The following is a 26,542-nucleotide window of genomic DNA, read 5'->3' as shown; positions in this document are numbered from 1 at the left end:
TGAAAGAAATTTGTATATTTTTATATCCTAATTAATTCAGCAAATAGATGATGGAAATATCCACAGCTTCCACAGGCTGAATGTGTCGTATCTGACACATTTTATTCTTATATATAATCGGCACTATTGACTGCCCTGTCCGTCTTCCCTATCCTTCAGAGCGAGCATGCTCCAAGGAAATAGACCTTTTTAATCGTTCGCTGAAGGATGGTCTGACAGCGGTGGTAGATTCTATGACTGGCTTCGGGTAGCATGCTGAGGATGTGAGAAGAGGCTGTACAACAGCAAGGAACCATGAGCCATAAATCTGCTTCACTACTATCTACCATCTGTTCCTCTGGACCTGTCTCCCAGGATTTCACTGATCTCTGCTGCTTCTGCAGCCACCTTCCTCTGACTTTGAAACACCAAGGCTGCTAACATGCTGTTTGCATTTGATCCTTTTATATCTTGATTACTACAATGATTACGGAAGAAATGTGATTCATTCAGACCAAATAGGGGAGCAATTGTTCAGCATCCATCACATACGTTCTGTAACAGGGCACAGCCAGAACCTGGCATCAGTGCAGAAGAGAAGTGGGCGGTGTGGATGTGAAGTGCAGATGTTTGGGTCATCTGGCTGCCGTCCATGCTGCAGAAAACGGTCTCCTGTGTGCTCTCAGCCCATGTGATAGTACTGCGCAGATAGGGAACTGAGGGGATAGGAAATGGGCAGATAGTGGCCTACAGGTTAGTACTATTGCCGTGCATCACTGTGGTCCTGGCATTGAATCTGGGGAAAATCTGTATGAAGTCTGTATGTTCTCCATGTGCTGGTGCAGATTTCCTTCCTCACATTTCAACCCATACCCCCCCCCCCCCCCCCCCCCCCTCTCCCCAACCATGCTGTTAGGTTAATTCATATGAAATTTTGCGCAAGTGTGGGAATGACATTACTATGGACAGGGACCAATGAATATGTTAGCAATCTTTGTACAGTGCTGTGGAATATGTTCGTGTTTATATAAGCATCATAAATAAAACTGCAACTATTCTGCTGTGTTCAAAGCGTTAATCTTACGGTATATATTGGATTATGAAGCCAGACAAAGTAAATTGTAAAAAACAAATAAAGATACTGATAATGCAGTGCATATACATTTGGATCCTGGTTTTCAGAGGTTGAACAAAAACTTGCAGAACATCTTTGAAGACAAACGCAGGAGTTACTAGACCCTGTGAACAATAAAAAGTGTGATGGCGTACTGCGCTTTGTTGTGTGGGTCCAGAGGACCCCTTAAACTTTCATCAGCTGAAGGACTATGAGTCTACCGCTATCTAAGGCTACTTTCACACTCGCGTTTTGTACGGATCCGTTTGTATTATCTTTAACATAGCCAAGACGGATCAGTCTTGAACACCATTGAAAGTCAATGAAGGACGGATCCGTTTTCTATTTAGCCAGATTGTGTCAGTGAAAACTGATCTGTCCTCAATTACTTCAATTACTTATATTGTGCCAGGACGGATCTGTTTGGCTCAGTTTCATCAGATAGACACCAAGACGCTGCAAGCAGCGTTTTGGTGTCCGTCTCCAAAGTGGAATGGAGACTGAACTGATGCATTCTGAGCGGATCCTTTTCCATTCAGAATGCATAATGGCAAAAACTGATCCGTTTTGAACCGCTTGTGAAAGCCCTGAACGGATCTCCCAAACGGAAAGCCAAAACACGAGTGTGAAAGGGAGCGAACACTGACTGAGGATTATTACTGGAGGTAGAAAGAGGCATAATAATTATCATAGAACACATCTTTATTTAAAAAATGTTCTCCATTTCTACCTCTCCTTCTGTTCTTGCACTTGACTTGTACTTTTACTTGATCTTAAACATCCCTAATATTTTCTATTCTTTAGCCATGAAACTGATGACCGCATTAGTGAAAGTAGCCAGGGACCTAAAACATCACTTTGACACAAGCCAGCGTCAGTTCAACGTGGAGCGGGCAAAAAGTCCAGAGAAAAGATCAGCGGAGAGGTTGGAGACGCTTGTCGAAAAAATGACAGAGGTGATTATGATGGGCCTGGACTCATCTGGTACTGACAGTTTATTTACAGAGCTTGGTCATGGTGATCAAGTCTATTAAACCAGGTACTACATGATCATGAAGACTTACACAGACCTTTTCTCTCTGCAATCGCTGTTACTGTTTCAGAGAAATTCTTATTTTTAATTATCTGCAAATGAGGTGCTTGGAACATCACTGCTTCACTCAGCGAGATTGACAGGGGCAGACATCCTCACTGCTCCGATGCTGGGTCCTGAAATCTTGCGCATATACTGGCAGCAGTATTATCAGCGCCCGTGCTATGAAGATCTCAGAATGGGGATGACTGCTCTAAGAGCTTCACTGCTCCAAAGCATGTGTAAGATTTCAGGACTGGAGATTGGGGGAGTAGAGGAGGTGAAGTGGTGCTCCGAGCACCTAATTTGCATGTAACAACCATAATTCCAATTGCAGAGAGAGAAAGAGAAGGCAAATTTTTGTCATCAACCCTACCAGGCAGTATGCTAGGTTAAAGGTTTGATCATGGTGACACATTCTTTAACATTAAAAGGATTTTCCAAGACGTTAACACTGATGACCTATCTTCAGGATAGGTCATGAGTATCTGTTAGGTGGGGGTTCGACACCCGGCACCCCATGCCAATCAGCTGTTCGAGAAGGCAGCAGCGCTTGCAGTAAATTTGCTGCCTTCTCTCAGTGATGGCCTCTGTCACAGGGCCTAGGTGCAGATCAGCCCCATTCAAGTGAGAATGGCTGAGCAGCGATACCAAGCACAGCCACTATACAATGTACGTTGCTGTGCTTGGTGAGCAGAGAGAAGCCGGTTGTGCTCACAGGAGCAGCAGTGCCTTCTCAAACCGCTGATCAGTGAGTGTCCTGGGTGTTGGACCCCCATCAATACTATACTGATTAGAAAACCCCTGTAATTGCTTGCTTACGTCATTGAGGGACACAGATTGTTGTATATCTGCTGCTACAAGGACGCAATCCTAAGCAGAAAAAAAGTGTAGTTCCTTCTACCAGTTATTAACCTGCAGGAACTAAACTAATCAATTTTGTCTTAGTGTCTGTAGGAGACAGACCTCCCTTATGCACTCTCTGCTTTTATTATTTTAATTATTTTTATTTATTTTATTTTAGTTAGTTGTTCCTTTCTCGTACTTTTTTCCATTGGGGGACACAGACTATACAAATACAAAAGAGCTCCTCCTCCTCGGGCTATACCCCCCCCCCCCCCCCCCCCGACTCCACCAGGAGGAACTCTGTCTTTTCTTAGTGTCTGGTGAAGGAGGATGACACTCCTTTTGCGCCTTCCTGGTCCCCCATGGAGTGCCCGCTGTCGTCTTTTGGACGCTGCCTCCATTATCCCCCAAGAAGGCAAGTGGATCCGGGCTTGACCTGTTAGCTCCGGCAACCCACCAGCTCCTGGGTCACCTGCTGCTGCCCTCCATCCAGAGTACTGAACTCAGGTGAGTCAGATGTCTGAAGAGGTGAGCCCTGCTGGTACAGGACAGAGGGAGAAGACTGCAGGAGCAGATAAGTATGAATTCGCCCTTTTCCCGTCCAAGAAACCGGAGGCTGCCGCGTTTCCTGTCCATGAGGAATTTTCCGCTGTCGTTTTGAGGGCCGGGAACCGCCCTAACCAAAAGTGCCACCAAACGCATGGGTACGCTTTATCCCTTTTTGACTGACAGTGTAGAGAAGTGGTCCTCTCCCCCTAAGGTGGATGCCCCGGTGGCCATGTTAGCCAAAAACACGGCCCTCCCGGTCCTAGACGGCTCCTCTCTGCAGGACGCTGTGGACAGGCGCCTAGATTCTCTGTCCAAATCCATTTTCTCACTGGCGGACACGTCCCTGCGACCTGCCTTTTGCCTCCGCTTGGGTGGCCAGAGCTCTTTCGGTGTGGTTGCAGCGCCATCACCAAGACCTGGCGGAACAGGATACGTACTCTGGATTTGGTCCTCCAGATGTCTCAGGCTTCTAAGTTCCTCTGTGAGGCTTCCATGGACATTGGTTCCCTCTTTGCACGCATCTCAGCCCTCTTGGTCATTCAGCGCATAGAGGTCTGGTTGAAGGTTTGGGACGCCGACGCTTCCAAGCGTTCTCTGGCTAACCTTCCCTTTTGAAGGTTTCAGACTTTTTGGGGCTCAACTTGATGAGTTTTTCTCTGCCGCTACTGGGGGCAAGAGTACTCATCTCCCACAGCCTAGGGCCAAGCGCCACTTTCGGACCAGGTCTTCTGGTTCAAAGACCCAGTCCTTTTGACGCTTCTCTTCTAGCAGGACGACGTCTGCTTCCTCCGCCGGGGGGGTCACAGGACTCTCGCAAGGACCCCTCCCTTAAGCCCCAGCCTTCCTGGGGCCTGAGGGCACAGTCGGCCTGCCCTGCTGCTCCCAAGCAGTCTTCCGCATGAAGGGATGCCCCCCACCCCTCGTGGTGGGGGGCCGCCTGCTCTCTTATCAGCAGGTTTGGAGGGCTCATGTTCAGGACGCTTGGGCTCTAGAAATTCTAACATCGGGTTACAAGAGTTTGCGTCCAGGCCGCCGGAACGTTTTTTCCCCTTCTTGCGTTCCGGGGGATTCGGCCCGAGCCTCGGTTCTCTTGATGGCAGTTTCTTCTCTTCTGGACCGGGGTGTTATTACCCCAGTTCCCCCAGACGAACACGGCACAGGTTTCTATTCAAACCTGTTTGTGGTCCCAAAGAAGGAAGGGTCGGTGCGTCCGATCCTGGATCTAAAACTGCTCAACAAGTTTCTGCGGGTGCGGAGGTTCGGAATGGAATCCCTCCGCTCCGTTATTGCTTCTCTTCTTCCAGGGGAGTTCCTCGCGTCCGTGGACATCCAGGACGCCTATATGCATCTTCCGATCGCAGAATCTCACCAACGATTCCTGTGCTTCGCCATAGGTGGTCGACACTATCAGTTTGTCGCCCTTCCTTTTGGGTTAGCGACTGCCCCTCGGGTCTTTACCAAGATCCTAGCACCGCTCATGGCGCTTCTTCATATCAGGGGCATTCCTTTGCTGCCCTATCTGGACGATATCCTGATAAAGGCTCCCTCTCTTCCGCAGGCCGAGGACACCGTCCGGATCACTGTTCAGACTCTGGAACAGTTCGGCTGGCTGATAAATTTCCCAAAGTCCTCTCTCCTTCCGTCCCAGAAGCTCTCCTTCCTGGGGATGATTTTGGACACCTCGATCGCCAGAGTATTCCTGCCAGTCTCCAAGTCCTCCCAGATCCAGGGGGCAGTGTCTCATCTGCTGCACTCCCCGTACCTCTCCATACGGGAGTGCATGCGGGTCCTGGGTCTTATGGTAGCCTCCTTCGAGGCTGTTCCATATGCCCAGTTTCACACTCGTTTGTTGCAACAAGAGATCCTTTCCCTCTGGGACAAGACCTCTCGGGGTCTGGACGATCGCATCCGATTGTCTCAGCGGGTTCGGGCAGCTCTCCCTTGGTGGCTGTCCCCGATGAACCTGAGGTCGGGAAGATCCTTCCTCCCATTCTCATGGACGATCGTCACTACCGATGCCAGCCTCCTGGGTTGGGGCGGCGTTCTCCAGTCTTGCACGGTTCAGGGGGGTTGTTCGGCGGCGGAATCTCGCTTTCGGATCAACATTCTGGAGCTGAGGGCGATTTTCCACTCCCTCTCCTTGCGGGCCTCCCGGTGAGGATTTAATCGGACAATGCCACGGCTGTGGCCTACATCAACCATCAGGGCGGGACCCGCAGCCGGCTGGTGATGCAGGAGGTGGCGAGAATTCTGACGTGGGCGGAGTCGCACGTTCCGGTGTTGTCAGCAGTTTACATTCCAGGAGTGGACAACTGAACAGCGGACTTTCTAAGCCGCAACAAGGTGGATCCAGGCAAATGGTCTCTGAATCGAGATGTATTCGAAGAAATCTGCCACAGATTGGGCCGTCTGGATGTGGACTTGATGGCGTCCAGGCTCAACAACAAGCTCCTGGTGTTCCTGGCTCGTTCCAGGGATCCGAAGGCATACGGGTGGACGCGCTGGTGTCTCCATGGCAGGGCTTCAGCCTCCTCTATGTATTCCCTCCGCTTCCTCTACTACCGAAGGTCCAATGCAAGATCGAGGCGGAAGGGATTCCGACCGCTCCCATCGCCCCAGATTGGCCTCGCCGCTCGTTGTTCTCAGACGTGGCTTGGATGCTGGCAGACGCCTCATGGCCTCTTCCCGACAGAAAGGACCTACTGTCTCAGGGCCCGCTTTTCCACCGGAATTTACGGTCTCTTCGTTTAACGGTGTGGCTGTTGAAACCGCCATCCTGAAGAAAAGGGGGTTCTCGGATTCAGTAATTAGAACCATGATCAGTGCGAGGAAGCCGGCTTCCTCCCGGATTTACGATCATACCTGGAAGGCTTTCCTGACTTTTTGTGAGAACTCGGGGTTCCCTCCCCTTAGTTTTTCCATCCCGATGGTGCTGTCGTTTCTTCAGTCCGGGCTTGAGATGGGACTGTCGTTGAGTTCCTTGAAAGGTCAGGTTTTTCGGCGCTGGCCGTCTTTTTTCAGAGGTCCCTTGCTCTTATAGGTCCTGTGAAGACTTTTCTTCAGGGGGTGGCGCATTCGGTTCCTCCGTAGGTTCCCCCTTTGCCTCCTTGGGATCTCAATTTGGTCCTGCGTGCTCTGCAGTCAGCCCCCTTCGAACCTCTGAGAGAGTTCTCCCTGACGTGTCTCACCTGGAAGGTGGTCTTCCTTGTGGCCATAACTTCCGTCAGATGGGTGTCGGAGCTAGCAGCTCTTTCCTGCCAGGAGCCTTTTCTGGTTTTTCACCAGGATAAGGTTGTGCTCCGTCCGGTTCCTTCCTTTTTGCCCATGGTGGTCTCTCCCTTCCACCTTAACGAGGATCTTGTCCTGCCCTCCTTTTGTCCTTCTCCGGCAAACTCCAAGGAGTGCGCTCTACATTCCCTGGATGTCGTACGGGCCCTGAAGGTGTATCTTGCGGCTACTGCTCCCGTCCGCCGTTCAGATTCCCTCTTTGTGATTCCTGAGGGACTTCGTAGGGGTCTGACGGCCTCCAAGGTCACTGTGGCACAATGGATCCGCTCGGCTATTTCTGCGGCTTATCGCGCTCGTTGTAGGGTTCCCCCGGCTCGGATTACCGCTCACTCCACTAAGGCGGTGGGGGCTTCTGGGCAAGGCGCAATTGTGCCCATGCGTCTCAGCTGTGTAAGGCGGCCACCTGGTTGTCCTTGCATACCTTTTACGAAGTTCTATCAGTTGCATTCACTGGCTTTGGCTGATTTTGTCTTTGGCCGCAGGGTTTTGCAGGCTGTGGTTTCTGTTTGACCGTTGGACGTTCCTCCTGGCGGTGCTGTTATTTTTTCCCACCCCATGGACTGCTTTAGGACGTCCCATGGTCTGTGTCCCCCAATGGAAAAAAGTATGAGAAAAGGAGATTTTTTGTGAAACTCACCTGTAAAATCTTTTTCTCGACTTTTCCATTGGGGGACACAGCTCCCACCCATTCTGCCTGTTGCAGGGGGGGGGTTTTCAGTTCATCTTCTGTTTGTGGTTGGACCTCATGGGCTTTGGTCCGATGGCTTCCATTTATTTTTTCTTGTCTCCTTCTCCTACTGCTTTTGCAACGCCTGAGTTCCTCCTGGAGGAGTCGGGGGGTATAGAGGAGGAGGAGCTCTTTTTGTATTTGCATAGTGTCCCCCCCTACTAATACCTCTAAGCTGTACCCATGGTCTGTGTCCCGCAATGGAAAAGTCGAGAAAAGTCTCCTTTTTTTTTTCCCCTTTTGGCAGGAAACAGGGCTAGGGGCTGTCCACATCTAGTTTTTGTCCCACGTTTAACATATACGTTTGGGAAGCGGGGGGAGAGGATGCAAAAGCGTAGTTCACTGAGGGTAATTTATTATACTGAAATACGCGCAGATGGTGGCAAAACGACTTCTCCCTGTTCAAGCCAGGTCTAAAATTGTGGGCGGGGAAGGTGATGGTCTAAATGTAAGACAGCTAGGAAGCTGCATGTGTCCGTTCCGTGTTTTTTTTTTTTTTTTTTTTTTTTTTTTTTTTTTTTTTTGCGGATCGTAGGCAGAACCATTAATTTCAATGGGTCTGCGAAAAAAAATATGGAAGTTTACTTCATGTGCATTCCGTTTCCTGAAAAAATAGAACATGTCCTATTATAGTCTGCATTATGGACAAGGATAGGACTGTTCTAATAGGGGTCGGCTGTTCTGTTCCACAAAATATGGAATGCACACGGACGTCATCCGAATTGCATTCTGAAACGTTTTTTGCGGACCACAAAATACATACGGTCGTGTGCATGAGGCCGAAGACTGATGCTGGATGTGCCGAAGTTATGTAGAGAGCCGGTGCCTCTTCATAACTTCAGAGGATCCACTGCCAGCCATGGGGCTTTGTTTTATGGATTGTATTTATTTTACCTTTTATTTATTGAAAATAACAATAAAAATATTATTATATATTTTATTTAAAAAAAATTCAACTAATTGCTGGTCTTAATAAATGACCCCCTATGTTCATTCATCCTACAGAGTACAGCAAAAAATGCATATGTAGATGTGTACAATTAATTATTATTATTTTTTTGTGAAACCTGTGGAGACAGAGGCTTCCATCTGAGGCATCCATTTAATGTACATGTCATGTGTGTACGTTAAACGTAGGACTAAAACGTGATGTGAATTGGCTGCACTTCCCTGTTGTCCCCAGCGCGGAGGCGGATGATGTCAGCCTTCCTCATAGTTCCACTCTCCTCCAAGAAGACATAGTTGAACAGAGCAGCCCAACTTCCCTGTTGCCCGCCAGCCATGGGGGGGTCACCCATTGATTTTGTCTGCTTTCACACATTGGCTTACTATCACAGCTTTATGCCCGCCTCTAAAGGGGTGACCCTGTTGGTCCCAGAGGAAGCCATAGAGAAGAGGATAATGATGGGAGGAGTACTTTGGGATTAGGTAAATATTCTCACCTATCTGACCACAAACACCCCTGTTCCTTCCCTGGTGGGTAATTAGGTAAGTATTATCACATTCCCATACGGTGCATTTACACCAACAGATTTTCTGACCAGTCATTGGTCAGACGGCTGTTTACACGCGCAGATGTTTTGTTATACACACCAACAATTGGTCTGATTGGACAGAAATTAGTCAGATAGTCTGTTGACGTAAAAGCACACTTACTCCCAGGGCCCTCACCTAGTAGCAAGAAGGCTTTTTTTTTACCCACTCTCCTTCCTGGTCACATTTCTGTGGCCCCTTCTGCCGCTTATCCTCTTTGCAGTTCCATATTGCTAGTAATCCTTCCTGCAGGGACATTACCCATACATTCAGTACAACACTTGCCCTCTTCTTGGATGATTTTTAACATCTGGTATCAATCAGCCAATCTGGACCATCCAATTTTTCTACACTGATATGGTCTCGCTCTCCCTCTTGGGAGCTCTCTTCTCCTACCATTCCCCAAGACCTCTTTAGATAGACCTCCTGTCCAGTCTACCCTGACAAGGCCTCCTGCAGTCTACCAGTGCCATAGTTAACTACATCCTCTTTTTGAAGCTGTGGATTATTATTATTTTTTTTATTCAGATAATTTTTATTACTTTTCATTTTTTTAACATATGGGAATGGTTCTCACCTGAGCGTTTTACAGCGCGTACGAACGCTCTGTAAAACGCCCTACGTCCCAAGAAGTACAGGAGCTTCTTTGGGGCATAGTGTCGCGCGTTCCCGTACATAGACTTCCGGGAACTTGTGACAATGGGCGTTCGCTTGCACAGGAGCCGCGTATGTGAGACGCCCGTAGAATCGCGCATACAGAGCGTTCCATCCAGTACACTCAGGTGTGAACCCAGCGTCAGACAATAAGTAGATTCATTGTAAGATACATACATAAATAGTAGTCTGGAACCAGTAGATACATATTCAAGTTATATATCCAATTATAGAGTATTGCAGTACATAAGCACATAAACCGGTCAATAAAACCTCCCAACAGCAAGTAACTCCCCCCTCCCCCATCACTACCAGAGCAGGACAGAGTGATAATAATCCCAATAAGATTCCTCCTATGAGAATTAGAGATGCGTACCGTAGAAAGCACAAGGCCCTCCACTAATAATAGGAACTTATTTTATCTCATCCCCCGGAGTGTCGGCACCACAAACATCAATTGTAAACCATCACGCAGCACTGTTTCCCATTTGCTCATATAAACACAGTACATCCCAAGCAAGCATCCATACAAACTGCGAGCTGTACCATAACTCCATTTTGGTTGGTATGCTAATAATTTTGACATACACACCACTCTAGCAATATCCACAGTAGCCTCCCCCCGCTCTTATTCCTAGCGCATAACTATCCTCCTCGATCAATGCATTTACACAGAGTGCAATAATCCTCTTGTGAGCACCAACCGAGGACTACAACATCCAGAATTATCGATCCACCTCAAATTTAGATAATTTCTTTTTTGGTATACTCCTCTTTCCAGGCGAACTACCATATTCAATCTACTTACATACTCCGATATATCTGGAGGTATCGGTTGTAACTATTTTGCCGCTAACGTTTTCCGTGCTTGGTACAACATTCTATTTATTCCAGTGGCTATTACTGATTGTAAATTATCCTCTGGTATTACACCCAATAAGCACAACTTAGGGTCAAGAGCAAAATGGGCACTATACACCTTGTTTACTAGGTGCACCAATATGTTGTCAATAAGGACATGCCCATAGCATATGGAACAAGTCTGCCTCAGCATTCCTACATTTAGGACATTCCGGACTGTCTCTATAGCCAACTTTAAATAGAAACACTGGGGTCTTATAGACTCTATGGATTAAATATAGATGGGATAGACGCGCCGCCTCACTGAGGGATACATTTGGGGTGAGGTCTAATACCTCCTCCCATTGAACATGTGATACTACCCACATCTCTTTCCCAGTGGTGTCTAATTTCAAGAGGATATTTTTTTAGAAAGTCTTCTAGCAAGTTCTGATACACTGTGGAAATCGCTCCCTTTACCGATCCTGCATTAACCGCTGCGTTTAGCATCTGATTAGAGACGAACGTCACCGTAGCTATTTTAGACTGAGCTTCCAAAGCATGCCTGAGCTGCAGATACCTATAAAACTGTGTGGAAGGTAAGCTAAATTCAGAACATAACTGCTGGTACTGCTTTAGGATTCCATTTGAGTAGTTCTGGCCTAGATTCCAAATCCCTTTATTTTCCCACTGTGAATACCCATTTAAGCCAACCAGTTCATGGAGCGCCGGGTTGTTCCATAAAGGCGAGATATTGACCCAAACCCTTCTCATAAGTTGTAAAGTTGGAGCTACGGGTTATAGTTCTGTTTTTAGCCCAAATCTCTGTGAGCTGTACTTGGTAGCAGTTGCTTTCAGCAGACGACTCTGGACCCAGATGACACTGGAGACTTCGTTGTTTTCAGTGATATGTTCATCTTAATCAACGTTCTTGCTCTTCTTCCTCTTTCCTTAGGATTTGTAGGCAATCTGTGAGAGAGGGGATCTCTTGCTGGGTAATGCCTGAAGACATCTGACTTCTTGGAAAGGTCTCCCTTCTCTATTTCTTTATCTTCCTTGCAAATTTATGTTTATTGATTTTAAGGAACAATACATTCATTTTTATTGCAATCCTAGAAGTTCCATTAAAGGAAACCTGTCACCAGGATTTTGCGCATAGAGCTGGGGACATGGGCTGCTAGATGGCCACTAGCACATCTGCAATACCCAGTCCCCATAGCTCTCTGCGCTTTTATTGTGTTAAAAAACAGTTTTGATCGATATGCAAATGACCTGATATGAGTCCTGTATCCGGAGAGGAGTCAAGCGGAAAAGAGCCCAGCACCGCCCCGCGTCCTCTGAATCTCCTCCTTGCTGGCTGACGTCACAGAGCTGGAGCGCCGAAATCTCGCGGTGCGCGAGCTAGCGCATGCGCTGTGTCGGCATCATGTTCATTCCCTGTGCTGGCATTGCGAGATTTCGGCGCTCCAGTTCTGTGACGTCAGCAAGCAAGGAGGAGATTCGGAGGACGCGGGGCGGTGCTGGGCTCCTTTCCGCTTGACTCATCTCCGGATACAGGACTCATATCAGGTCATTTGCATATTGATCTAAACTGTTTTTCTCGCCCATTTTCCTTGGGGGACACAGACCTTGGGTATAGCTCAGCTCCCTAGGAGGCGTGACACTAAGTAAAACTGTTAAGCCCCTCCTCCATCAGCTATACCCTCAGCCTGGAGATAGAGGCTACCAGTTTTAGCTTAGTGTCCAAGGAGGCAAGACACCCCCTGCTACTGCAGGGCTGTTTTCTCCTTGTTCTTTTTTATTTTTTCTCTAATTTGTCCCTGCTGCCGCCGCTCCGTTCCTGATGGGGGGCGGGGCTTATGTCCCGCTGCGCCCCCGGTGCCTCCTGATCGGGCTCGGCGGGGCGAGGGACATGGTGGCGGTACAGTCACCCACCTGCCATATCGCCGCGTTAGGGGCCTGCGGGCCTTTTATTCCTGGCATGGTCCTGCGATTTTTCGGCAGCATGGGGCGCGCTTGTTTATGCGCGCGCGTCATTTGGGGGCGGAGTTACGTTCTCCTTCACAGGAGACATTCAAGCGCTGGAGGGGGCGGAGCCTTTTCCCCGCGCTTCTGTTGAGTTTTTTCCCGCGCTCCCTCACTCCTCAGGAAGCTGGGACGCGGTGGGAGACTCTAACTCCTGTGGACAGATCCGGACCTTACCACTGACGATCTTCTGGGCACTGGTAGGACAGTTAACCCTCTCCTAACCCTCCTGGTCAGCTGCTATAGTCCCTTGTGGTCTCTATATTGGAGTGCGTCCAACATTTCAGCATGTCAGATCCCACGGGTGCCCCCAAACCCTGGTACCATGCCTGTACCGCCTGCAAGGTACTTTTTCCGTGTGGGCAATCTGAGCCGCATTGCCTTGCATGTCAGGCCCCGGTGCAGGGCCCGCTTCCCGCTGCGCCCCCCGGTGCCTCTGAACCCCCTGATTGGGCTAGGTCTCTGTCTCAGGCAGTGGAAAGCCTCACACACGTAGTGGGCCGTCTCGTGGATAGACCGCCTCTCCCGCAGGCTGCCACAATCCCTGTCGCACCCGCTGGGAATACCGTTTCTGCCGCCCCCACTGGTTCCCTGCCTCCCAGCGAATCTTCCAGGGCCCGGCTTACCCAGAAACGTTCACGGGTTGAGCGCACATCTTCTCCAGATGCTTCGCTCTCTCCGCCGTGTGTGCGAGCTCAGTCGAGCCAATCCTCTCACAGGGATACGCCTTCTGAGGGAGAACTGGCGGATTCGGACGTGGACATGGACTCAGAGCTTCCGTCCAAATTGTCGTCCGCGGTGGGGCATCTTATCACTAGCATCCGTGATACCTTTCAGATACACGATGACCCCCCCAGTTCTGAGCAGGCCGGCGTGTCCTTCCTCCGCCCCAAACAGGCCTCCAAGGTTTTTCCATACACGCAGATTTTTCTTCTGTGGTATCCAAGGCTTGGACTCGGCCTAACGTCCGCTTTATTACCCCCAAAAAGCTGGACATTTGTTATCCCTTTCCAGCGGATTCTGTAACCACGTGGACATCCCCGCCTAAGGTTGATCCTCCCGTGGCTCGCCTGTCCAAAAGCACTGCTATTCCTGTACAGGACGGATCTTCCCTCCAGTCTGCTGAGGACCGTCGTACGGAATCCCTCTCCAAGGCCATATTCACTGCCTCTGGTTCGGCCCTTAGACCGGTCTTTGCCTCCGCCTGGGTTGGTAAAGCGGTCTCTGAATGGGGTTTGCAACTGGAGCAGGAGTTAGGGTCGGACGTCCCGGTTCAGGACCTCCGTTCCTTGGCCCAGCTGATTATTCAGGCCGGAAACTTTATCTGTGAGGCCTCCCTTGATGCGGGTGCCCTCATTGCCCGTTCCTCGGCCCTGGCAGTTTCTGTCAGGAGGGAACTCTGGCTGAAGGTTTGGGCGGCGGACGCCGCTTCCAAACGCTCTTTGGCCGGCCTACCATTCACGGGTTCCCGCTTGTTCGGGACCCGTCTGGACGAACTTATATCAGAGGCCACGGGTGGGAAGAGTACTCACCTCCCCCAGTCCAGGCCAAAGGGCGCCCCCCGTGGTCGCGCTGGTTCGTCCCGGTTTCGGTCCTTTCGTAAGCCCACCGGGTCTAGACCCGCAGCCGGTGGTTCTTCCTCTGGCCCAGCCCAGGATAGACGCAAGAAGCCGTTTTTTCGGGCGCAACCTACCTGGCGCAAGATCCAGCCTGCACGGGCTCCCACAGGCCAGCAGCCCTCTGCCTGAAGGTGCGCCCCCACCCACCCGGGTGGGGGGCCGCCTTCTCCTGTTCAGGAACGTTTGGCGGGCCCACATTTCAGACGCATGGGCGCTCGAGATTGTATCTTGCGGGTACAAGATCGAATTTGCGTCCATTCCGCCAGACCGTTTCTTCCGGTCCCGTCCCCCGCGGGATCCCGTACGGGCGGCCGCCTTCTTCGCGGCCGTTCGCTCGCTGATGGACAAGGGTGTCGTCACCCCTGTGCCTCTGACGGAGAGGTTCAGGGGGTTCTACTCGAACCTCTTTGTGGTCCCCAAGAAGGAAGGCTCGGTGCGGCCGATCTTGGACCTAAAGCGCCTGAACCGTTTTCTACGTCTGCAGAGATTCCGGATGGAGTCTCTCCGGTCCGCAGTGGCCTCCCTGGAAAAGGGTGATTTCATGGCCTCAATCGACGTTCAGGATGCATACCTCCACGTTCCGGTTGCTCCATGTCATCACCGCTTTCTGCGCTTCGCGGTGGGGGACGATCACTTCCAATTCGTCGCCCTTCCCTTTGGTCTGGCGACGGCTCCTCGGGTGTTCACCAAGGTCCTGGCCCCTGTCCTGGCCCTTCTACGTTCAAGAAGTGTTTTTCTTCTTCCGTACTTGGACGACATCTTGGTCAAGGCACCCTCCTTTTCTCAGGCATCCGGCAGTGTGGATCTCACTCTGGAGACCCTGACGCGGTTTGGTTGGATCATCAACCACCCCAAGTCTTCCCTTACCCCCTCCAGACGGCTGATCTTCCTGGGGATGCTCCTGGATACGGAACTGGCGGAGGTCCGCCTTCCGTCGGACAAGCGTCTGGCCCTTCGCGGGTCGGTTCGCAGTCTCCTCCGTCTTCACCGTCCTTCCCTCAGATCCAGCATGCGGTTGCTGGGGAAGATGGTTGCCTGTTTCGAAGCGGTGCCGTTCGCACAATTCCGATCCCGCACCTTTCAGAGGGCGATTCTGTCGGCCTGGGACAAATCACCGGGGAGTCTGGACAGGACTTTTCTTCTGCCTCCCCTGGCTCGGGCTTCCCTCAGCTGGTGGTTGAATATCCCTCTAAGGGGGAGGTCCTTCCTTCCACTGAACTGGCTGGTGATTACCACCGATGCCAGCTTACAGGGGTGGGGGGGGGGGGTTTTCCCTCCACGATCCGTCCAGGGCGTTTGGTCTCTATCGGAGTCCAGACTTCCAATCAACATTCTGGAGCTGAGGGCGGTTCTTTTGTCCCTCAGACACTGGACCCATCTACTGAGGGGCCACCCTGTTCGGATCCAATCGGACAATGCCACGGCTGTGGCGTACATAAACCATCAGGGAGGCACCCGCAGCGCTGCGGCGATGCAAGAGGTGTCCCTCATTCTCCTCTGGGCGGAGACGCACGTGCCAGTCTTGTCTGCGATTTACATCCCGGGGGTGGACAACTGGGCGGCGGATTTCCTCAGCCGGTCCACCATCGACCCGGGAGAATGGTCTCTCCACCCAGAGGTGTTCGAGGCCCTTTGTCTTCGCTGGGGTCGTCCCGACGTGGACCTCATGGCCTCCAAATTCAACCACAAGGTTCCCCTATACCTGGCCAGGGCACGGGACCCGAAGGCATACGGCGCCGACGCGCTCGTCCTTCCGTGGCGCGAATTCTCCCTTCTGTACGTCTTTCCTCCTTTTCCCCTCCTGCCACGGGTTCTTCGGAGGATCGCGGCAGAGGGCGTTCCCGCGATTCTAATCGCCCCGGATTGGCCCCGTCGGTCCTGGTACGCCGACCTAATGTTGCTGTTGGCGGACGCACCGTGGCCACTGCCCTCCAGGGAAGACCTTCTCTCTCAGGGTCCGATCTTCCAGGAGCATTTAGGCTCGCTACGTTTGACGGCGTGGCTGTTGAGACCGCCGTCTTAACGCGACGGGGTTTCTCCGCGGACGTAGTCCGCACCATGATCCGTGCTCGTAAGCCCGTGTCCTCTAGAATCTACTATCGGGTTTGGAGGTCCTATCTGGGGTTCTGTGAGTCCTGGAGCATCCCACCTCTCCGGTTTTCTCTTCCCACGATCCTGTCCTTCCTCCAGTCGGGTCTGGACCTGGGGCTGGGCCTCAGTTCCCTGAAGGGACAGATTTTGGCGTTGTCTATTCTTCTCCAGCGTCCCCTGGCCCCTCTTGGGCCGATTAAGACCTTTTTGCAAGGGGTGGCTCACTCTGTTCCACCGTACCGCCCTCCGGTTCCTTCCCACCCCAGAGAACGGGAACTGCACCGTCTGGATGTGGTCAGGGCGTTGAGGATTTACATGGAGGTCACCGGATCCTTTCGGCGCACGGATTCCCTGTTTGTGGTTCCGGAGGGTTCGCGCAAGGGTTTGGCGGTCTCCAAGGTGGCCATTGCCCGTTTCATTAAACTGGCGGTGTCTGAGGCTTATCGAGCCAAGGGCAGGGCTCCGCCTTTCGGCGTCACTGCTCATTCCACCAGAGCGGTCGGAGCTTCCTGGGCGCAGAGGCATCGGGCCTCGGCTGAGCAGTTGTGCAAAGCAGCCACCTGGTCCTCTCTGCACACTTTCACCAGGTTCTATAGAGTGCATACGCATGCCTCAACGGATGCTGCTTTGGGCCGCCTGGTCTTGCAGGCTGCGTTTTCCTGATGCTCCGGTGGTGTTCCGCCTTGGGTTGTGGTCCCTCCCTTCTTGGACTGCTCTTGAACGTCCCAAGGTCTGTGTCCCCCAAGGAAAATGGGCGAGAAAAGGAGATTTTTGTATAACTTACCAGTTAAATCTCTTTCTCGCTCTTCCTTGGGGGACACAGACCTTGGGTATAGCTCAGCTCCCTAGGAGGCGTGACACTAAGTAAAACTGTTAAGCCCCTCCTCCATCAGCTATACCCTCAGCCTGGAGATAGAGGCTACCAGTTGCGTGTCCAAGTAGTGAAGGATAACAACCAACAATGGAAACAACAGCCAGCAACCCAACGGGGCGCCAGACCAGAACCCTATAACCAAAACACAGAAGGGTGGGTGCTGTGTCCCCCAAGGAAGAGCGAGAAAGAGATTTAACTGGTAAGTTATACAAAAATCTCCTTTTTAACCCAATAAAAGCGCAGAGAGCTATGGGGACTGGGTATTGCAGATGTGCTAGTGGCCATCTAGCAGTCCATGTCCCCAGCTCTATGCGCAAAATCCTGGTGACAGGTTCCCTTTAAGAAGAAACAGCTGCCCAGTTTTTCATCTTCCATTGATACCATATGTCTGGAGTCCTGTAGGCCAGTAATACACAAACCCTTGGTCTTCCTTCTCTTGGTGTAAAGAGTGATTTTCTCCCGTTTCCTTTTTTTCTTGTCTAGGTTTTCTATTTTCCTCCCCAGCACAGGTTGGATCTTGGGCTTCTCTTAAGTTGTCTCTGTAGTGTACAGATTTATTCTCTTGCCCATCTGGCTTCCCTTGTTGTTGCCCCACAACTCTACCTGCATTCATCTTACCTTAAAGGGGAATTCCTATCACAGACAATGGGGGAATATCGCTTGGATATGCCCCCATTGTCTCATACGCCGAGAACGGAGTGCTTGCTCTGCCACCGCTTTCATTTTTCTGTGGGGCCGACGGAAATAGCCGAGCGAGTACTCGGCTATTTTTGGGGGCCCCATAGAAATAAACGGAGGGCGCATGCGCAGTGCGCCCTCCGCCTCCTTCCCTGCTCTGTTCTCGGTGTAGGTGCGGGTCCCAGGGGTGGGAGCTGCACCTATCGGACAATTAGAGCATATTATAATGATATGCCCCATTTCTCGCTTAGATCATTGGGGGACACAGACCATGGGTATAGCTGCTTGCTGCCACTAGGAGGCGACACTAGGCTGAAAACTGTTAGCTCCTCCCCCGCCAGCTATACCCCCTCCGGCCAGGAGAGAGCCTTCAGTTTTTAGCTTAGTGTCGTAGGAGGCAGACCCCCTGCTCTGCAGGGTGGCTGTTCATTATTTATTTTCTTCTCTTTTAGGTAGGGGGTCCAGGGCTATTAAGAGCTCTGCATCCCTGGGGGGGGCTGACCGGTGACGCTTATTCCACCGCTCTGCCCCCCACAAGAAGACAAAGCGGACCAGGAGGGCTTGACCTTCCTGCTCCCCCCAGCCATGGGACCACCTATTTCCGCCCTCCAACCCAGTCCCTGTCACTTGTGCCAGGAACTGAAGAGGTGGCACCGCTGGTACATATCAGATGGGCGAAGAACACAGATGAAGGCAGGTAAGTATGCCTGTCTGTGTTTTGTGTACTGGGGCTGGACTCTCTATTGGCAATCTGCACCTGGGGATCCTCTGCAGGGCACGCCGGCACGGGGGGTAATCTACACTGTGGTGGCTTCCTCTCTCCACCCAGCATCTTGTGGGCGCCACACTTGCCGCCAACCTCCCCCCTCCTCTCACAGGAACGCTGGCCCGGCGCTTGATACATTCCGGATCCCGCCAGCGTGGTAGCGCAATGGGGGGGAGAGAGAGAGAGAGCGTTGGCGCTGTCGTATCTATTCTTCCGCTGGGCGGTTGGAGGGGGCGGAGCCTAATTTTTCTGCCACGCTTCCCCTCCTGCCTGCTCCAGCCGGATATACATCGCAGCTCGAACGTCATGTCGGATGCAGCGAGGATTCTCAGGTGGGTGGAGGCCCATGTTCCGGCCCTGTCGGCGGTCCACATTCCTGGCGTTGTCAATTGGACGGCAGATTTCCTGAACCGGACGACAATAGACCCCAGGGAATGGTCTCTCCATCCGGAAGTGTTTGACGCTCTGTCATCGCTGGGGGCGGCTGGACATGGATCTGATGGCCTCCTGCCTCAATCACAAGCTTCCGTGCTACTTTGCCCGCGCAAGGGATCCCGCAGTTTGCGGACTGGACGCGCTCGTGGCGCCGTGGGACGGGTTCACGTTCCTCTGTCTTTCCGCCGCTGTCCCTCCTGCTTTGGATCCTCCGCAGGATCAAGTGGGGGGGCGTTAAGACCCTGCTGATCTCTCCGGACTGGCCGCGCCGGGCATGGTACTCGGATCTTGTCCTCCTGCTAGGGGACGTTCCGTACCCGCTCCCTCTTAGACCCGATCTTCTGTCGCAAGGGCCCGTCTTCCACCCGAGTTTAGATACTCTTCGTTTGACGGCGTGGCTCTTGAAACCTTCCTTTTGAAACAGCAGGGTTTTTTTCTATGCAGTGGTTCGGACGCTCATTCGGGCCAGGAAACCTACTTCTTCCAGGATATATCATAGAACCTAGAAGTCCTTCCTTCGTTTCTGTGAGGAGCGGGAATTATCTCCTAGATCCTTCTCCCTGCCGGTCGTTTTGGCCTTCTTTCAGTCCGGACTGGAATTGGGCATGGCGCTAGGCTCCTTGAAGGGCCAGGTGTCGACCCTTTCCATTTTCTTTCAACGATCCTTGGCGGGACTGGGTCCTGTTAGGACCTTCCTTCAGGGCGTTGCGCACTCCGTTCTGCCGTACCGTCCTCCGCTTCATCCGTGGCATCTCAACTTCCCCTTTCGAACCCTTGCGGGAGGCTTCCCTCCGCCTGCTGTCCTGTAAAGTGGCCTTACTGGTGGCCATCATATCCATACGAAGGGTTTCAGAATTGGTGGCTCTGTCAAGCCGTGAACCATTCCTGATCTTTCATCAGGACAAGGTGCTCATCCGTCCGGTCCCTTCCTTTTTACCCAAGGTAGTGTCTGCTTTTCACCTCAATGAGGACATTGTCCTTCCGTCCCGGGCCCTGCGGATTTGCGGATTTACATTTCGGCTGTGGCCCCCTTTCAGCGCACGGACGCCTTGTTCGTCCTTCGAGAGGGTTCTAGGAAGGGGTTGGCAGCTTCGAAGGTGACTATTTCCCGGTGGATTCGCTCCACTATTCTGGAATGTTACCGCTTTCGGGACAGGACGCCCCCTCCGGGAATCACGTCCCATTCTACCAGGGCACTTGGGTCCTCCTGGGCTCACCTCCACCGGGTGTCGGCGGCTCAGTTGTGTAAAGCCACGACCTGGTCTTCCCTCCACACTTTTACAAAGTTTTACAGGGTTCACACTCTCGCTTCTGCGGACGCCGCTCTGGGCCGCCTGGTTTTGCAGGCCGCGGTGTGATGACTGTCATGAGGGTCTCTACCTTCTTCAGTCTGTTTTGTGTTCCCTCCCCAGGGACTGCTTTAGGACATCCCATGGTCTGTGTCCCCCAATGATATAAGCGAGAAAACGAGATTTTGTGAAACTCGCCTGTAAAATCTGTTTCTCGCTTGATTTATTGGGGGACACAGCACCCACCCCCCGTGTGAAGTTAGTTGATGTGGTTATGTCCTTCTGCTTCTCCTACTGCTTTTGCACAAACTGAAGGCTCTCTTCTGGTTGGAGGGGGTATAGCTGGCGGGGGAGGAGCTAACAGTTTTCAGCTCAGTGTCTCCTCCTAGTGGCAGCAAGCGGCTATACCCATGGTCTGTGTCCCCCAATGAATCAAGCGAGAAACAGATTTTACAGGTGAGTTTCACAAAATCTCGTTTTGTCTATGATGGGAATACCCCTTTAAGTCTCTGTTAGTTTCCTCTCAGGCTTTTTTAGTGTCTTACATTCGTCAGGTGCCTGAACTGGAAGGTTTTCGTCTGGTTTCCTCTTTTGGACTGAGAATAGTCCTCCCGTCCTAGGAAACGCTCTCTACTTGAAGTGGTCTGCTCCTGATCTATGTGTCTCAGTATAGCCTCCTTCCCTTGTGATGATCGGGGATACTATTTTTGAGGATGACCTGGTGTGGTATTTTTTCAGTAATGCTGGTTCCCCCTTTTTCCTCTTTTGATCAGTGTGCTGTTACACTTCCGCTCTACAGGTGTATAAGGCCACTACGTTCCAGCCTCCTCAGGTGTTTATTTTTTTCCTGTCCCCCCAATGGCACGAGTTAGAAAAGAGAATTTTTTTATGACTCACTTGTATTATTCTTTTCTCTCTGAGTTAATTGGGGGCATTACTCCCATTTTTTTTTTTTTTTTTTTTTCAGATATTTTTTTTTTTTCTTTTGAATTTTTCTGCCTGTTCCACCAAGATTTTTAATAATATTCATATATTTTTTTTTTTTTTTTGTCACCGTAAAATCCTTTTCCATTCATTGGGGGACACAGAGATGCCTTGGGTATTGCTGCTGCCACTAGGAGATGGACACTAAGCAGTAAAGGTTTTCACTCTTCTCATCAGCTATACTGTCCCCACTGAATGGAAGAGAAAAGGATTTTATTTTAAGTGATCCGTGTCATTGAGGGACATAGCGAGACCATGGGTCATTCCAAAGGATGGGAAAAGAATGCGCTCTAAATAAGGAAGTGCGGTTAGAGGACTGCTGCCTGTAGAACTTTGCACCCCCTGGCTGTGTGAGCTGGGCTGTGCAAATGTGTGCACCCGATAAAATTTGGTAAAGGAAATTTGAATCGCCTTTAAAGTGTGACTAGAATGTCAACCTCCAAAGCAAGGGGATCTTGAGAGTAAGTGACGAAGTCAGGAAACTGGTGGTTGAGGTGTGTGATTATTAGGTCCACGTTCTGTGGACCCCAACAGTTGCAAATCGCCTTAAAACACTTACAGATGAAGCTTGAGTTCTCCTGGGTCCATTCATTCTCTCGAGATATTTCCTGCATGGCTTTGGGGCTCATTGTTCCCCTTAATGATTGAGGTACGCTACTGCTGTCGAATTGCCTCGCTGGATAAGGACTACATGTTCCGTTAGCTGGTCTGTCCAATGCACCAGGGACAAACCATATGGCTCTCAGGCGACTCTCCTTGAGTCTGGGATCAAAGGACTCCTCTCAGACTGTGAACACTGGCGTTTGTTGTGAACACTACCAATCAAAGAGCAATAAAGGATTGACCCTTTGTCAACATCAGTGAAGACATCTACTACTAGAGAGAGTGACTATATAGACATATCTGGTTGTCCAGGGATGTTGGGGACTTCTTCCACTTAGCTAAAACTGTTTCTTGAAGAGGTTGAGAGTAAAATAGAGTGTACAGGACGGCTTCCATGATCATGCATAGGCGAATCGAAACTGGGTGGGGATGCGGAATCTGAAAAATGCAGCAGAGGAGTTATCTTCTGGGGAAGGAGGACTTTTGCCAGGACTGGTGTTGAAACACATCCTTAGGAATGCAAGCTGTTGGGAGGGTCTCAGGTTGGATTTCTGGAGGTTGTTCAGCGATCCAAATTGGTGGGTATCCAGGACTATCGTTAGGCTGGCTAGGTTGGATGACCTGAAAGGAGCTTTCATCAAGATGTCATCCAGGTGTGGAATCACCACAATGCCTCTGGAGTGAAGAAGAGCCATGAGTGATGCATAGACCTTGGTAAGTGTTCGCAGGGCTGAAGCCGGACTGAACTGAAGTGCCACTAATTGGAAGTGGAGTGATCCCACTGCGAATCCTAAATATTGCTGATGCAGAATGCTAATTGGGATTTGTGTCCATAGGTGTCTTGAATATCTATGGAAGACAGGAATTCCCCCAATTCCGTGGAGGCAATGACTGATCTAAAATTTGTTGAGTGTCTTGAGTGAGGTCTAGCTCCGAATAAACTGTCCCCTTTTTTGGGAACTATAAACAGGTTGAAATAGAAACTACGAGTTCTCTGTTGTTGGGGTACTAGAATAATTACTCCCTGAGAGAGGAAAATCAGGATAGTTTGGAATAGGGCAGAAACTTAGGTTTGGGAGGCTGGAATGCTAGTCATAACAAAGCGAGCGGGGGGAGGGCGTGGAGGAGAATTCTGTTTTGTACCCATCCAGAATTACTTTTTGTACAAGACAGAAATGTGGGTAATCCAGACCTCCCGAAAGATGTAAGCGTGACCCCCCCCCCCCCCCCCCCCCCAAACCCCGCCTGAGACGTCTTACATTCCAATGCTTGGGGGTTTGCAAAGTGCCAAAAGGAGCAGAAGTAATATCTGGTCTGCTTGGGTGGGGTGGGCTGACTGCAGTCGAGTACTCTTATCCCTGGTGGCGTCTGAGATGATCTCGTCCAGCCTCTTATCAAAAAGGTGGAGGGCGGTGAGCACTTTCTTTTTTGGAGGCATTGTCAGCTGTCCAGCAAGGAAACCGTAGATGCCTTCGTATGGCTACTAACAGTGCTGAGGAGCGAGTCATTTAGCATGACCACATCCAGTAAGGCTTCACAAATATAGGAATTGGCATGGAAAATTTGAAATGCGAAATCCTCCATCTCCTCTGGAGATTGGTCTGTAAGCATACTGGCGCGGAGGTGAGAAGCGCATTCAGCTGTAGCTTTACTGACCCATGTGGAGGCAAAGACAGAACGATCTGATCCTTCGGCTAGGTCACTTTCACACAATTTTATTTAATATAGAATGGTGTAACTAGCAAATTTTTAAATCACTTCATTTAAAAAAGATGCCTACATCCACCAGAAACGGTGTCATGGCAACTAGGGGTCTCACTTCCACCTAATTTGCAGTCCACTGCCTTTTGTCAGACAAGATCCGTCCCTGGTAACAAGACTCAAAAGGCGCTGAGAGGAAGTGGGAGCGTGTCAGAGCTAGCTGAGATCCTGAGCTTGATAAAAGGACTGCTTTGAACATCAGAGGAGCCTCCTTTGCGTCTGTAAGAATGATTTATCCCTCCTTATCTGTTCTGTGAGTGCCAGAGCTGAAAACGAGCATAGTGGGAAGTAAAGCATCTGAGTGAAATGCATCTATCTGTGCAGCTGAAACAGGGAATAATGTGGCTGAAAGAGGGAAGAAACATAGCTGTTCCTTCAGTTATGATTGTTCAAAGAAGCACAACAATTATGCAATCTTTTTTTATTCTGGCATCCATGATCGGTAGGGTAATATGCTTTGCCAGTCAGGAAACTAGTGGATCTACGATAAGGGGAGAGGACCATTATTTTATATGGTCTTTTAGGAAAGGATACATCAGATCTAGGCATGTTGAAAAGCCTTTCTGGAAAATCCTAAATTCTTTGGACAAGAAATTTCAAAGTCTAAGTGATTTAGGAAATTTGGGAACACCATGACTGACAAAACTCAAACCTTTCTTGGGAGGAAGAGGGTTCCGTTTCTCTGACATGAAGAGTCTCCATCACAGCTGTGGTGATACTGTTAATTATAGAGGAGAGTTTGGATGACTATTTCTCGTTCATAGTTGGCTCTGTATTGGAAATCTCCCCTTGTGAGTGATCTCCTTCAGTGTTCCCTAGGCGGGTATATAGAGGATCTAGGAGAGACAGAGCGAGTAGTCATAAGGGAGGGTTTGGGTGTCCACTTGACATCTGTTCCTCTGAGTCTGAGGGGGTCCCTGGCTGCAAAAAGGGGATGTGTTGTACCATCTCCGCTAATGCCTTATTTGTAATAGAGACTTCTTGCACTATTTTGGCAAGTGACTGCACCCAGTTCAGATCAACTGTAATCTCAGACATGAGGGCTGCTGGGGATGGTTCGCTGATTGCTGGAAAGGGAAGACAAGATCCACAGGAGGGTCCAGTTGAACACACTGAAACTTAGTGTGATCAGAAGAGCATGAAACATGGGTGACTGATGTTGTTTTTTTTTCTATGATCCGACATGGCAGAGAAAGGGTTTAAGCCCGTCCATGAGGGGAGGGAAAGCCAATTAGGGCAGATCTTACCCAGTCTGCAGTCAGTGTTACCCAAGGGAAGAAGAAATTGAGCCCTGGAAGTCAGAACCAGCTGCTGGAGGATGAGGTCAGTCCTTGATACTGCAGGGATTAGAACTGGGATGAGTTCTGCTACACTACAAGGCCGAGCAGATGGAGGAGGAATGTGGACATGAGGAATGGTGGGAAGAGGCAGGTGCAAAGGGGACCCGCATGGCTGTCAGAATAGCTGAAAAGTAGGGAGACCGATTTTTGCCTGGTGGTTAAGATGCCACTTGGATCGGACCAATCAGAACTAACATGCAAGAGGGGATTCCAAGTCGCTTGTGTGGTAGAAAGGGAAGTGAGGCTAGGTGGGAGGCGAACGTGGCACTGTGGATACTCAGTTGTCCGTCCCCCACATATTCCAGGGACCAGAAGGATCACCTCCTTCAGTGTGCTACTCCTTGGAAAGGGAAGTTACACTGGAAAGTGTGGTTACTGTAGATTAAGGTAGTGCAACGGCTGGTGGGAGCAGTCAGATTTGGGGGTCCGCTGCATATATTTATCTTCCAGAGATGGGGAAGGAGCAGTGGGTTTGATGACCCGTCTGCACCTCCTCCCTCTAGTAAGGTAAACCAGAGAGCAAAACTGCCTGTAACCCGCTAGCAAAAATTAAATGAAAATTGAAGACCTGCAAAATTTTTAAACTTCACCTCCATTTAGCATCAATTCTTGTAAAACTCCTAAAGGGTTAACAAACGTCTTAAATGCTACTTGAATACATGGAGGGTAAAGTGATTTTTGGGGGGTTTCTTAATATATAGGCCTTCAGAACTGAATTGGTCCCTAAAAATAGGATTTGGAAATGTTCTTGAAAATCTTTAGATGATAGCTGCTAAACTTCTAAGCCCTGTAACATCTCCAGAAAATAGAAGTATGATTGAACAGTGATGCCTGCACAAAGAGGATGTGGTAAATAATTAGTGACTATTTTGTGAGCTATTTCTACCTGTCTTAAACGTAGAGAAATTAATATTTGGAAAATTACACATTTTTTATACATTTTCACTAAATTTGGGATATTTTTATAAATGAAAACAAAATATCAACCGACATGTATCAGTAACATAAAGTACAATGAGGGGCATTTATCAAGAATATGCCCACATGCCAGGCTTGATCTCCTTGCACTGGTGTGAGATGTGATTAACTTATTAAGAGGCAGATGCCAAAAGATCAAAAAGTAGCAGATTATTACGCAGATATTGTGTGTGCCATAGTTTGACTTTTATGCCACAATAATGGTGTAAACACTTTAGTAAATGTCTGTGTCATAAGAAAACTATCTCAGAACGGCTTGGATAAGTTAAAAGCTTTCCAACGTTATTACCACATAAAGCGACACAGGTCGGATTTGAAAAAAGCCTTTGGGTGACAAATGTCATTGGCATCTGTCATCACGTGTGATGATCTGGGGTGCCATCACGTATGACAGTCAGTCACCTCTAGTAGTGATACGATAGACCATAACGGCTCAGTGATATGTGGAGGAGATCCTGCAGCCACATGTGTTCCTCTCATGGCACCACTTCCAACTG

The 26,542-nt window shown here is 50.2% G+C and overlaps 1 protein-coding gene across 1 annotated transcript in view; it reads left to right on the top strand.

The window, feature by feature from the left end:
* Positions 1–26,542, top strand: part of STAG3 (stromal antigen 3) — a 299,481-nt gene that overhangs the window by 109,323 nt on the left and 163,616 nt on the right. Inside the window, exon 8 of the mRNA XM_044278889.1 lies at positions 1,898–2,049. Coding sequence (XP_044134824.1) covers positions 1,898–2,049 — 152 coding nt within the window. The remainder of the gene's footprint in view (positions 1–1,897; positions 2,050–26,542) is intronic.

This window comes from Bufo gargarizans, chromosome 2 (assembly GCF_014858855.1).
Source record: "Bufo gargarizans isolate SCDJY-AF-19 chromosome 2, ASM1485885v1, whole genome shotgun sequence".
Lineage (NCBI taxonomy): Eukaryota > Metazoa > Chordata > Amphibia > Anura > Bufonidae > Bufo > Bufo gargarizans.
This window is presented reverse-complemented; position numbering and strand designations above follow the sequence as displayed.